General features: G+C 42.1%; 1 protein-coding gene across 3 annotated transcripts in view; it reads right to left on the reverse strand.

The window, feature by feature from the left end:
- dnm3b (dynamin 3b) overlaps positions 1 to 11,519 on the reverse strand; it is a 22,674-nt gene extending 11,155 nt beyond the window's left edge. For 2 of the 3 annotated variants that reach the window (XM_080862069.1, XM_080862067.1), the window contains exons 1-14: positions 11,240 to 11,519; positions 10,384 to 10,710; positions 8,453 to 8,526; positions 7,993 to 8,142; positions 6,820 to 7,023; positions 4,605 to 4,703; positions 4,217 to 4,377; positions 3,694 to 3,836; positions 3,412 to 3,547; positions 2,712 to 2,779; positions 1,933 to 2,071; positions 1,698 to 1,784; positions 489 to 559; positions 242 to 296 (exon numbers count right to left, since the gene is read on the reverse strand). In XM_080862069.1, coding sequence (XP_080718195.1) covers positions 242 to 296; positions 489 to 559; positions 1,698 to 1,784; positions 1,933 to 2,071; positions 2,712 to 2,779; positions 3,412 to 3,547; positions 3,694 to 3,836; positions 4,217 to 4,377; positions 4,605 to 4,703; positions 6,820 to 7,023; positions 7,993 to 8,142; positions 8,453 to 8,526; positions 10,384 to 10,544 — 1,548 coding nt within the window. In that variant the 5' untranslated portion in view covers positions 10,545 to 10,710; positions 11,240 to 11,519. The remainder of the gene's footprint in view (positions 1 to 241; positions 297 to 488; positions 560 to 1,697; positions 1,785 to 1,932; positions 2,072 to 2,711; positions 2,780 to 3,411; positions 3,548 to 3,693; positions 3,837 to 4,216; positions 4,378 to 4,604; positions 4,704 to 6,819; positions 7,024 to 7,992; positions 8,143 to 8,452; positions 8,527 to 10,383; positions 10,711 to 11,239) is intronic. The other variant, XM_080862068.1, reaches the window with a different exon arrangement.
- Between the last annotated feature and the right edge of the window lie 1,790 nt (positions 11,520 to 13,309).

Here is a 13,309-nt window from a genome sequence, read left to right on the forward strand (position 1 = left end):
TGACGAAAGGGAGAAATAAGTAATAACATAATCTAAAAAAACAATGCAAAGGTAAAATGCATATAACATAATGTTTGTGCAATGCATAAGATTTACTCAAATGAAAGAGAGTGCTTTGCACAAGATCTCTTTCATTTCAGCTCTTTGTATTTTCTTTGCAGTAGCCATCTTGCCGCTGTGTGGGTGTGCAGTACTCCCTCGACCTCCACTGTTTGACACACGAGACGTGACAAATGCTCACCTGATTGCCTGCTGAACTCTGGCTCTTATTAGTCTGACTGCTCCTCTGCTGCGCGCTGCCGCCCAGAAGCAACAAAACAGAGATGGAAGGGCGATGCGGAGATGAGAGGCAAACACAGAGAAAATAGAAGGTGACAAACATGATGGGGTAAAAGAGGAGTTTCTAAGCATTTGTTTTTACTAGCCTGACATGAGCAGTATTAAAGAATGCATCATAGTAGAGCTAAGTTGAGGGATTGACTCTTTACTTAGCAAATCCAATGAAGTCTTCGTGGTTAGTGTTGATGTAAGAGAGCTGGATGTCAATCAACAGCAGAACCTGGAAATGAAAATCAATGTGTGAATTTGGGTAAAATATTCGCATTGACTTTCTTTAGTTGGACAAGCAGCATTAAGACCTCACTTTTTTCTGTACTTTAAAAAAATGGACATATATCCAGTGTGTCAACTGGTTTGTGAAACCCTGTTATGAATCATAGACAGTATGACACACAAATGTGACTTCTGGGTTGGAAAAATGAAGTCAATGCTGAAGTGCCTTAAACCTGCACTGGTTGCAAGTAACTTCCAATCCTATAGAAATCTATAGGGAAACAGCTTTTTGATGTAAACACTGACCTGTTCAGTTTGTGATCTCAGTCACTCATTTTGGTTCATGTTGAATAAAACAAAATTGAATCTTTATCATTGTGTTTCAAAGTATTAGATTATCTGTATGAAACTGCACTGTCATTGACTTAATGTGTCAATCATGTGTTATTAGCCTATGAACATGCAGTTTCACAGGTCAAATTGTCATATCTATTATTTTGCAAAGATTTGATTTATTTTATTTATCTATTTTGTATATTACATTAAATTATTTTGAAGATGTTGACAGTAGAAGCTCTCAAAAACTTCAGAAAGAAGCAGTGAGATAATGGTAGCTTACACCCATCTTTTATTCTGTTTGTTTAGCAGTGTCAAATTTTAATATTTGTCCATGTTGGTTTCTTTCTTCTCAGGAAAAGACCATGTTCGGGGGGAAAGATGGAGTGCTAAGGTGTAGGTTGTATTGACACAACAGAGACACAGCTACTTGCTAATTAGTGCTAAGTAATCTCATAGTATTATAGTGTACTAATATAGTGACAGCTAAAAATTTACTCACTAAAAACCAGAGCATGTGAAGCAACACTTAATAATCTGTCATATTATTGTCAAATATTTGCACTAAAGTGCCTCAAAAGACTCGTTGATGCTCGCTAGCTTGAGCAGTAGCCGGGTTAGCCTATGTTAGCATGAAGAATATAAACAGAGAAACAGCTAGCTTGGCGCTATCCAGAACATAAAGCCAAAGTGTGCCATTTGTACACAAGTGACAAGTTTTGGAAAAATTGTGAGATAATCTTTGCTATTTTTTTATATTTGTTTTGTTTGTTGCCTTTGAGTTGTTACTAAACAGTAACAAAACAAACCTGATCCTTGGCCCGACTCTCTCTGTCTCGGATGTGAGACGTGACAATTCTCTCAGTTTCCTCACGCAGCATGGGGAAGCATTCCAGCTGAAAACATAGTAAACAGCTTATGACTCCTTCTACATAATGAATGTGAAATAATATCATAAATAATGAAAAACTTTAGATGAAAACCCGAAACATCAGTCTGGTAATATTGTTCCAGTACAACAAAGCCAATGAGCAGAAGCGCTACCTTGTTAGAACACTGGCGTACGGTGTTAATCAGCTCCTGGATGACCATGTCCACACACTTGACACAAGGCTCCTTCAGCTTTATGACCTGCTTCTTCACGATGGCTTCAAATGCCATGTCTGGGGTGAAAAGTCCAGTCCTGAATCCCACGAAAAGTGCAAGAAAAGAGATGATGAACATTAGTAACACATGTTTTGGTTCCACATATATTCCTGCTTTTGATTTGTGTTTTGATTCAGCTAGATGTAACCACAGCCTTCACATGTGGTTCTGAAAATAAATAGATCACCATCTTCTACTGACGTGAGTCACTGCAGACCTGTTTTTGTTTTTGGAAGGAATTCAGGCTCAAAATGTGGTGGTGTCTTAAATGTCAGATTTTCTCTTGCTTGGGTGGCATTTTTTTTGGTTCCAGTGGCTAACCACTGTGAATCAATATAGAAACACACATAGTCAGAACTGAACATAATAAAAGAAAAGGCCTGCTCCACCCCAGTTCATAAATACTCATACAAACTTTATACTTTCAGGCCTTTTCACAAACCAAGCTCAATGCTGGTAATTTCTCACCATACCAGAATGAATATCTGTGGCCACAGCCAGAAAGCTGTGAGCAGTAGCAGAGCACAGGCTCAAAATGTTTGAGGAACTGGATGCTTGAGCTTGAAAAACTGGCATGAACTACTTTTGGCAAGTTGATGTGGGCCTGTACAAGGTATTGTTGGAACAAAGACTAGTTTAGGCAATATCATATTCTCGCCTGATAGACAAAACCCTACCTGATACCGTGGATGTTCTTGATGGCATAACTGATCTCGCGACGCATCTCCTTCTCATCACACTCCATCTGCGGAGAACAGAGAGGAAGAAATGAAAGAACTGAACAAATGTAATGGATGGGACAGCGGGAAGACTGCAAGAGCTCTTCATGCTGAAAGATTAAAGAGAAAGAACATTCTGCACTCGGAGTGTGAAGAAACATCGCTAATGGTGAGGCTATTTGAGGATCATTCGAAAGAAAATCACAATAGAGAATAAAGGATGGAATTACAGTGTGCATGAAGAATAGGGAGGAAGCAGAGGAGGAAAACAAAGGAAGAAATGATGTACTTTAGTCATATACATTCTTCAAAACTTACATTTGGTTAAAATGAGAAAGAAAAAAAACGAGGGGTGTCACTGTTTCTGCTGTTCCAGATTCACGAAACAACAGAAGGTGGAGTTTTATGTCATTAGGTACTAATATGTACAAATAGGCCAAAGCTACAACTTATGACATGCCCTCATCTGAAAATGCACAGGGAGGATTGGGGCTAAAAAAAAAAGAAAGATACACCATCCTATTTAATCAAACAACTGCCATATAATGTTGTTTTAAAGCTTTCATCTAAGTATCTGTGTCATTTTAAAATCCTGGCTGTGAGACTGTGTTAAATGTGACCCCAGTGATTGCATTTCGTTTTAACTTCAGTATATCACCTTGACCAACTCAAAGGGGAAACGCTCATGAAAGATGCGGTTGATTTTTGCTCCACCAGACAACTCCACTGTGTCCACCTGGTCCCCTGAACCCTCAATTCTCTTCTCAAAGTCCACGGAGAACTGCTGCACCATCCTGTAACATGAAAAATGGAAAACCTCAAAATAAATCAACGATGATTCATCATATTCAATATATGGTAGGATTTCTGCAGCAAACACATTTTCTGCCAGCAAAATCGAATCTGAATGCTTTGTCCATGGGAAAAATGGGGTACTGACTGCAGCAGCTGCTTGGTTTTGCGAGACGGGTCATCGGGTCGGTATCCCCGGTATTCCTCTGCCTCTTTATCCAGAGCCAACAGCTGGGACTGCAGCTTGCTGCGGAAAGCTGGCAGGGTGTCCCGGATGTGGTTGGTAAGTTGCTTTAGAGACACAAAGCCACCATATGAAACGCATTAAAATCATGGTTTCATTGATAATTCTTACATATTTGCCATTTTTTGCAATACAGAATAATTACAGTCAGGACTGTTTATTTTACTGTAATCAAGGAGGATTTAGCCAAACACTCATTCAGTTACACTGCAGAATGAAAATGTGAAATGCTTCCTCCAGTAAATGATAAATTATTAGGAGCTGAGCTAGAAAGCGTGAGTGTGTTTTCCATCTACTTACAGTCTTATATCACCCACACTGATATGCTGTATAATGGAAGCCAACAATAAAAAAAAAAGTAGGCCGCCCTCTTATTAATTATGTAAAGTATATGGTGGAGAAGCATTGGTGGGGAACCTGTGATCACCTGGTTGAGCATTTTCTGCAGGCGTGGAGTGCCCATTTTCTCAGCCATGTGCCTGTATGCTGGGTGGGACAAAAAAAACTTCCTCTCGGCTTCTAAAGCTGCCTTAATGTCCTTCCTTCCATCAATATCCTTCTGACTGCGATTCACCACTCCGATGTACCCTGGGAGCGAACAAAGACGAATATAAAAAAAAAACGAGAATCTTAGTAGCAACTACACGAGTAAAATAATGAGAGAATGGATGTGAAAGCAGGTAAAACCTGGACAGACATTTGACTCTGAGAACAAGAACACAGATTGAAGTTTTCAGAGCGGAGGAACTGTAGGAGAAGAGAAATGGCAAGAGCCAAATAGAAGCTGGCTACATCGCAATAAAACAAACACACACCTCTCCGAAGTGGAAGCAATTTGTTCTCCAGGACATCACGGGCGTCTGTGCCCTCATCCATCAAATCCAATTTGGTGATCACTCCAATAGTCCTCAGACCTGGAAAGGGCATCAAAAAGACGTACAATGGGAAAGGAAGTGATAGTCATTAGGAAACACTAGCTTCTTTTAAAGGTTTTGGGTTACTCTTTTTAAGCACAGAATTAGATTAGAATTAAATTTTTTGCAGTTTTGCCTGCTTTTAAATCAAACAGTATGGATGCGACTGAAGTGCAGACTTTCAACTTTAATTCAAGGGGTTTAACAAAAATTTTGCTTTAACCGTTTAGGAATTCCAGCCATTTCTGATAAAATACTTGTATTATTTTAAATATAAGAACTGTTTTCTATACTTGAAAGAAACTCCTTCGCATTTAGTGACTGCCTGAAGTCTAGAACCCATAAACGTCAACATATGCTATGTTTACCCCCTTAAGATGCCCATCTAGGCTTTTTTTGTGGGTCTCTCTGCCTTCAGTTTTGTCTTCAGTAGCGGAAACGCATGCTCTATTGGGATGGGATCCGATTTTGCCATTGAAGAATATTCCTTTTCCTTGAGAAGTCTTTGAATTGCTTTTGCAGTATGCTTGGCTCATTATCCATTTGCACTGTGAACCACTGTCTGATCAGTTTTGCAGCGACAGCACTCCTCACACGTCATCCTGCTGCTTCTATCAGCAGTCACATGATCGATAAACACTAGTGACCCAGTTCCACAGCCATACATGTCCATGTCATAACGCTACCATCACCATGTCTGACAGATAACGTGGTATCCTTCAGATCATGAGCTCTCCTTCTCCTGTTTGTCTCCTCTCATCTTTCTGGTGCAAAGCAATCTTGCTCTCATCTGCCCAAAGAACTTTTTTCCAGATCTGTTTTCTGGCTAATCTGGTCTTCTTGAGTGTAACTCGTGGTTTGCACCATGTATTTCCATTAATTAAGGTGTTTCTAGATTGTAAACCTTGATAATATTAACGGTTTATGATATCTCTCAGGTTTTTCAGGCAAAATGATGGCCTTCCTCACTTGCACTCACATTTCTTTGGGCCCCATATTTAAAATGTCAGTGAAAAGCTATAAAATACAAAAGATTTTACCTAACAACAACAGAACAGACTTCATATGGCCATGAAACTGCTGTCGGTCAACCAAGAAACCTTTGAACCTCTGAAAATGGGAAACTTTGTATAAAAATGGGTGTAATTACTAAACAGTCAATGCCATATTTTTTTTTTTCAAACTCACCAGATTAATGCTCACAGCTTGCACTTCAATTACACACAGATTGTTTGATTTAAAATCCACTCTGGTGAGTATTTTGTTTTTTGTATTTATTACAGTGTAAAATTATACAATCCTCACACTGAGCAAAAAAGCTTATATTACACATCTGCTTCCTTTTATAATTAACTACACATTTATTGTTTGTTGTCCATTATACTAAATGTTCCCATTTGGGGCTCATGAAGGTCTGGGCCTTAATCCAGCTTTGCATCCAGCTCTTGCTGTATTTTATTGCTTCCCTTTTTCCACGCTTTGTTCTTCTTTTCTCTATTCTAAAGCATCCTTTCTCTGTTTCTGCTTACCTCCTGTATTCCTTCACCTCACTTTTCTTGTCTGATATAATTCGTCTTTCACACAAGGTTATTTTGTTCAAGTCCTCTTTTTGGCTATTTCACCCTCTTGTCCACTTGTGTATTTTCGTCTCCTGTCTGAAGGTCAAACTGTTCAGTTAGGTGGATTCTTTCTCTTTTCTTATCATTTCTATTCATCTCATGCAGCTTTTTCTTACCCCCAACTTATCTGCCTATCTTTATTTCCACACAAGTTAAGACATTCGTTTTCTTTCCCTTTCCTTGTTTATCATTTGATTTGTGCATTCCTCATCTCCACTCTCCTCTTCTCTCAGACCCTCGTTTCTAATAAAAATGTGACACTTGATCATTCCCTACAGGGAAATTCTGCTTCCACATTCAGAGCAGTCAAAGCACAAGGTCAGACACTGAGCACCCACCCTGCAGCTGACAGAGATTGAAAGTCTTACTGAGGCTGGCCCAGTAACCACAAAGCCACTGTGTACTGACTTCATTTCCTTCAGTTTCTCATTCTACATCCTTGCTACAGCCTCTTTTATTCCCAATATCTGGTGCTTACCCCAGCATCCTTGCCTTACCCTGGGGGTCCACATCCTTCGCCAGTTTCAGGGCATCAGAGTTGGCCAGGTCAGTGTTGGCCGGAGTGACGGCCAGGATCAAGCAGCTCTCTCTGGTGATGAACTGCATGATCATATCCCTGATCTGTTGCTCGATGTCCACGGGCTGGTCTCCGACTGGCACCTTAGTGATCCCCGGAAGGTCGATGAGAGTCAGGTTCAATACTGCACAATCAGAGGAATGCAATGTAAGAACTGGTTTGACATTTCTGTGATGTGCAGCTAGTCCAACATTCATTTAACTATGGTGGTTGATAACTAGAACATTTGGCTAGATTCTGTCTGTTCAACTGTTCAACAGTGCATAAATATGTAGGCGGCTCTGAGATACCATAATTTAAATCAGCAAATTAGAGCAAACAGCTAAAGGTTAAATGTGTAAATACACAGCTATGCACGCTTTTACTAACTGCAAGCTAGTTTTACCTCATAAGTTATCACCAGTTTCACATTTCCAGCTTAAAATTAGCTTTTTTTAAAGTGTATCATCTGTGGTTAAAGCTTTATAATAATATGAGTAGTCATTTTTGCAGCAATAAAGTTCTGTGAAGCAGATACAGTGGGAGAACAACTTCCATTGACGACTAAACAGGTAAATAAAGTGCTATGAAATAAAAGTCTTAGTCGGTAAGCCAGCCATCTCTCAGCATTTCAAGGCAGGTAGATGATGCTATTAGCTTTTAAAATGAAAGACAATCCACATTATCAGTTTGACAGAAGGTCACAGAAGGTGGGAAGCTGAATTGGCTAGTCTATTATTTCATATCCCTTTAATTCTGTGACTTATATGGCTATAAAAAATGCCTCTTCTTAATAGCACAAACAATCTGAGGGCAGCACAACGGAATATGCTATGCAACCATATCAACACAGAGCCTTTAAATGATCTGGTTGCCTGCCTGCCTTTCACATCATCAAAACTCATTCATATCCAGCACAATAACTTCACAAGCAAAACTATCTTCTTTGTTTCTAATGACCCAGTTTTTAAAGAGTCTATCTGCCAACTGTTCAAACGAGGAGCGAGAGTATGATGACTCACAGCTTTTCACGTTCTAGTTTGATTCAAAAGTGTTACTGCATACTGGCACTTGGCAGTAAAAAGAGGAAAAAGGTAAGTTATTCCTTTCGCACCATTGGGGGAGTAAACCCGCAGGTTGATGGGGACGGGAGATATGCCTTTGTTGGCCCCCGTGACACGGTCCGTCTCTCCCTCGATCTCCTGGCGAACCTCGTCGAAGTCTGTGAACTTTTTCCCTTTGCAGTGGAGGAATTCAGCCCATTCTGAGAGGATGAAAATGGAGAGCATATAACAGAGATTAGTAATGGCTGTGCTGCATGTGTCTGAGTGGAAAATAATGCCAGAGCGGGAGGGAATAAAAGCCAGAGAGAGAGGGAAAAAAAAGCAGTACCATTTTAAAAGGAGAGAGGAGGAGGCTGCATTTGTGTGTTTCGTGTGTGTGTGTGTGTGTGTGTGTGTGTGTGTGTGTGTGTGTGTGTGTGTGTGTGTGTGTGTGTGTGTGTGTGTGTTTGTGTGTAAGAGCATATGTGTTTGCATGCTAGCAAGTGTGGGTGTGTGGCTGTGTGCACCCACCTGCAGAAGAGTTGATAAGCTGCAGAACCAGGGGCCTGCGGGTGACAATGCCAGATCCACGGGGCAGAAAGTCCCTGAGGACAGACAGCCAATCAAAACTCATTACATCAAACCGCAGCAAATGTAAACCTCTTTCCAAGAAAGGTTATAGATAGCATAATGATAATGTTATTTACAGCTTCTACTTTTGAAGCCTTGGAAGGCAAATTTCTTATAATTACACCAGTTACGATGGCATGACAGCTAGCATAAAGCTTTCAGTGTCATTCGTGTAGTCTGCTGTAGGCCATTTCAAAACAAGTGGGGGAAAAGGGGCCATTTTAAAACATGTCCTGTGGCTTTCAGCTGCTGCTACTGCAACACAATAACTCTAACAGTAAAGAACAACCTGACCCGATAAACAACAGGTCAGAATAGAGAGCTGCATCGCTGACGGCGAGCTCTCCCAGTTTAAAATAGTGACTTGCACATGCAGGCATGCCACACACCTATCAGCCTGCCTCTTATGCTTTAAGGTCTGTTTCAAGAACCTTATTAACACATATTGACCCTCAGAAGTCCCTAAAGTGGGTGAGTTGTTTTTCCTTTTTTTAAAAGCCCACTACTTGTCCATTCAGCGCTGTGCAGAGCCAGTGCTGGACAGATGGACCGTTACTCAGCATCACGACTCTAAATGAGGGCTGAAACAGAACTAAATCAATGCATCCATCTGGAACTGCGTGCTTGTAAGAACATGCAATATGTGGTTACAAAGACATTCAAGCTAATGGCATTTTAGTTGTGCACCTCCATAAACACTGACAGGCAGGCTTTAAAAGAGTGGCCAGAATGGGTGCAGCAGATAACGACTGACTTTCAAGTATGTAGTGTGGTTCAAGCTTCAAAAACAGTAGTAATGAAATGGCATCTTTTAATAGACCCTCCCTGCATGTAAAATATTCTCATCTAAAAGTAAATGTCGACACTATATGCTGTAATGTATGCTTTCGAGTGTCTGGAATCTGAGCATAGCTCCAATAACCCCGCTGGTATTCTTTCCAGAGACACAGAAATCATCACGGCCAACAGCTTGTTTTGCAGACAGAGCAGTGGACTTCTCCCCTTAAAACGGACACGTGACGGGATCCCTAATCGATTTAAAAAGCAAAGTTCTCATCAAATTTAGAGAATATACGATTAGTACGTCTCTCTATTAATAGACAACTGAGGGACGCTATAATTAGCTGTCAATTAAAAGGTCCCCAATCTCTTTAAAATGCATGGTTATAAAGAAACCATGGCAACACATTATTGTCTGAGAATAGTGAGATTCTTGTAGCAGATAACACACTAGTAGCTACTGGACAGCAGGAAAAAATGTCATTGTGGAGCCTGGATGTATTTCTCATTTTCAGATTCACTGCTTGCTGCTTATGGAGTTGGAAAAAACAACAACAACCCAGATATATAAATCAAGGGTGAAAAAATTATGAATATTCATGTGTTTGGAGAAGTGGGAGCTGACACCTCTGCATGAACAGTAGGATGGTGCTTTTATAAAGGTTACATGCAGCAATCTGCATTTTACACAACATCCGAACATAACGCCATCAGTACATGGTTCACGGAAAAGCAGCGGTTATTATTTTTAGGGTTGTGAGGTGGCCTCCTGCAGCTGGTGCTGATTGGGCCAAAATCCCCAAAGGTGCTGCTGTAACCCAAATAAAGCCTCCATCCCCTGTTGGCGGTCACAAGATATGGATATGTGGTACCAAAAAAAAGAGAAAATAAAACAGCAGCACAGAAAGTGACTGAATCTGCTCGCCTTAAGGTGCTTCAACTGTGACTTAAAGCAGGGGAAAGATGGTCTGAACTCTATGGGGCCAATCTCTTATGTCATCCTCAAGGTTAAAGTGAGAAGGGATTATCCTATTTCTGTTTGTCAATTTTACCTGCCTACAAAGTTCTCCAGCACAGAGCTCTTTCCTGCACTCTGGCCTCCGACCACTGCGATCTGCGGCAGGTCTAGGTTGCAGGCCTGGCCGATGGAGCTGAAGGCATCCTGCAGCTTGTTGACCAGCGGGATCAGCTCCTCCATGCCACGGTTTCCCATGGTGCCTTTAGACGGAAGGAATTGAGAGAGAGAGCAGGAGGAGGAGGAGAGATGAGGGGGAAAAGATGTGGCTCTGCTATATTAGTCCAGGACTACCGCGGTGCTTGTTGATGTAGTGAAGTCATCTAGGCGCGCATTGCCCCGAGCCAAGCGAGGGTCGGACCGACTGTGGAAGCAGCGGAGAGAGAGAGAGAGCGGACAAGAGAGAGGCCAAGAAGGAAACATACAGCGGGAAAAAGAGCGAGAGAGAGAGAGAGAGAGAGAGAGGCGCAGAGAGGAGATGTGAACAGATAGGGACAGACAATTGAGACAATTGCGCAGTTGCTTCCAACCACCACAGCCCCCCTCCCCTCTCTCCTTTTCTCTTCCCCCCACTATTTCTCTCTATTTCTATTTCCCTTTGACACAAAAACACACAATCACAGCGACACACACACACATGAAGGCTACACTTTCAAGGGCATTCGGTGAGCTCCATATCGCCACCGTGCGCAGTCCCGTGCTCCGGGAGGCTTGACAAATCAAACACGAATGACGCTTTAACAAACGGCACAACAAAGCATCCTTCGCGGCGAGAGGACACACACGCATACGGTGATATCGCAATAGAAGACAGCTACCAGTAGAAAAAAAAATATGCAGCACGGGATTGATGCCAAGATTGTGGTAAACTATTGTGCGGCTGTGACATTTACCCCGCCTCAGGATTCCCTCGGTGTTTTCAGTGCCCGGTCGCTGTCCAGTGCTGAAACGAGGCGCAGATCAGGCAGCAGAGACGAGTGACACAAGACCCTCGGATGATTATACGAGCACCACCTGCTATGGCGGTGCATCGGCTTAGCGTGAAACTCCTGTGCATTAATGGTGCTCGCCTGCGGGGGCTGGCGTTACGCTCGGCTGGATGTCAGAGCTCTCATCCCGATCCCAAATTTGCCTTTGACAGATTAATCATTTTCCCCTCGCTCTCTCGCTCCTCTTTTTTTCCGCGGTGTAATTGCGAAGCTGTCAGAGGCTATCGACGCTTCGGAGGACCAATAGAAATCTCGAGATTGAAGCCGAGGCAGAGAAACGCGGCTCCCTATTGGCTGGGCGAGTACAGGTTAGGCCTACCTGAGCCCGCCCCCTGTTTACATCCGTGCCGTTTCTGCCGCTGTGACTCATGCGGCACGGCTGCGCATCGCTGCAACAGAAGAGGTGAATGCGCTCCTGCAGATCCCCGCAGTAGCAGCCGAAAGCAGCTGTCGTAAATTTCTACCGCTTTCAGACGTGGCACGGTCGTTTTATGACACCTTGCTTTTATGCGCGATAGAATATGATCCTGTATGGCACTCAAACCACGCTCGGTGATGTAAAGAGCGTATGGGGTTTGCTCTTGAGCAGGCACAGACGTGTGAGGCCTGGCCTCCTGACTGGTGGAAGCGGTCATGCGGAAAGGACGGTGCCATCCTGCCTTAACCTCAAGCAGGACGGCATCTGTGCCTGGTAGCGCCGGGTGACATCTGCTGTCATCAGAAATAGTCTTTAAGGAGAAAACTGGTTTGCTTTCAAGAGCCCTGAGCCGAGAGGTTAAAGAGTAAAGTGCTGGCTCATAAATGGAGGCCACAGTGGAGCCTTCCATTTATTTAAATTATAGTAAAAGCTCAGGGGTTAGTCGGCATTTCCCCTTTTCATTATGGCCAAGCCTTTCAAGCCGGGTCCACTCGTAACGTCACGCTGTAGTGAGCACTAGAGGGCAGTAACGACCAATGCTTACTGGCCTTATCGTTGAGAAAATTAAAACGGGCTATTTCATTGAAAAACAAAAAATATCGGGACAATTACAGAAAGTGGAGGAAGTACTATCAAGTCACTGCATTAAAGGAGTTGTCTTTAAGAGGGATGCTGACAGTGTGACTATGTGAACAGTGTGAGCTTACCCATGAAAAGGGCTGTCCAGTAACAACATCAATCCAACACTTCTCTCTCGCCGTTGCTTTCATCCCCTGCCAAAGCTCGTGTGTCCCGATAAATCTGGGGCAAGGCCAGAGCTGGTCTCCAGGTCAGTATGTAAGCCTCAATAATGCAGGTGGGCCTGTTTTTAGATCAAGACCTGGCAGCTACCTTAATACATGCTTCAGTACTTGCTGGTCAGCAGGGCCACCTTAAAAATGAGGTGCTGGATGATTTATTGGAGATTAGTTATTGTGGCTCTGGGCCACCAGGTTGATATTTACTGATTATCTTAAAAAAAATAAAACATAAATATAAAATAGCTACAACACTAAAAGAACACAACCTTCTAAATGTTTGTGTTAATAGGAAAACATGGCACCACTTCCTGGTAACATCAACATCAGGGATGCCGCAGAGTATTTGAAATAGATAAAAATGAATATATATTAAAGTTTGTGGAGAGCAGTATGGACTTTTAAATAATTTTTTGGAAATGTATCCAAAATATTTAACTGTGTTCATACTATAGATAATAATTACATAATCAGTCTGAATACATCTGCCTTCAGGTGTTATTTAATCATCAGGTCAGGATCAGGATGACTCTGATGAAGGCCACAGGTTGGTCAAGCAATAAAGCTGCTCTTCATACCCCAATATTGAGCTTCAGCCTCTTTCTACACTGATTAGTGCAGAACTATAAATCAGACATCAAACGGCTGTGTCCTGTCAACCCACGATAACTTAGGTACTTGGTTATCTAGGCAAGGCAGAATGAATTTATTGCCAAGCTTATAAATACATTAATTCAGAAATTAATTTCTAACATGTTT

Source organism: Rhamphochromis sp. 'chilingali' (genome assembly GCF_963969265.1).
Source record: "Rhamphochromis sp. 'chilingali' genome assembly, chromosome: 16".
NCBI classification, from domain to species: Eukaryota; Metazoa; Chordata; class Actinopteri; order Cichliformes; family Cichlidae; genus Rhamphochromis; species Rhamphochromis sp. 'chilingali'.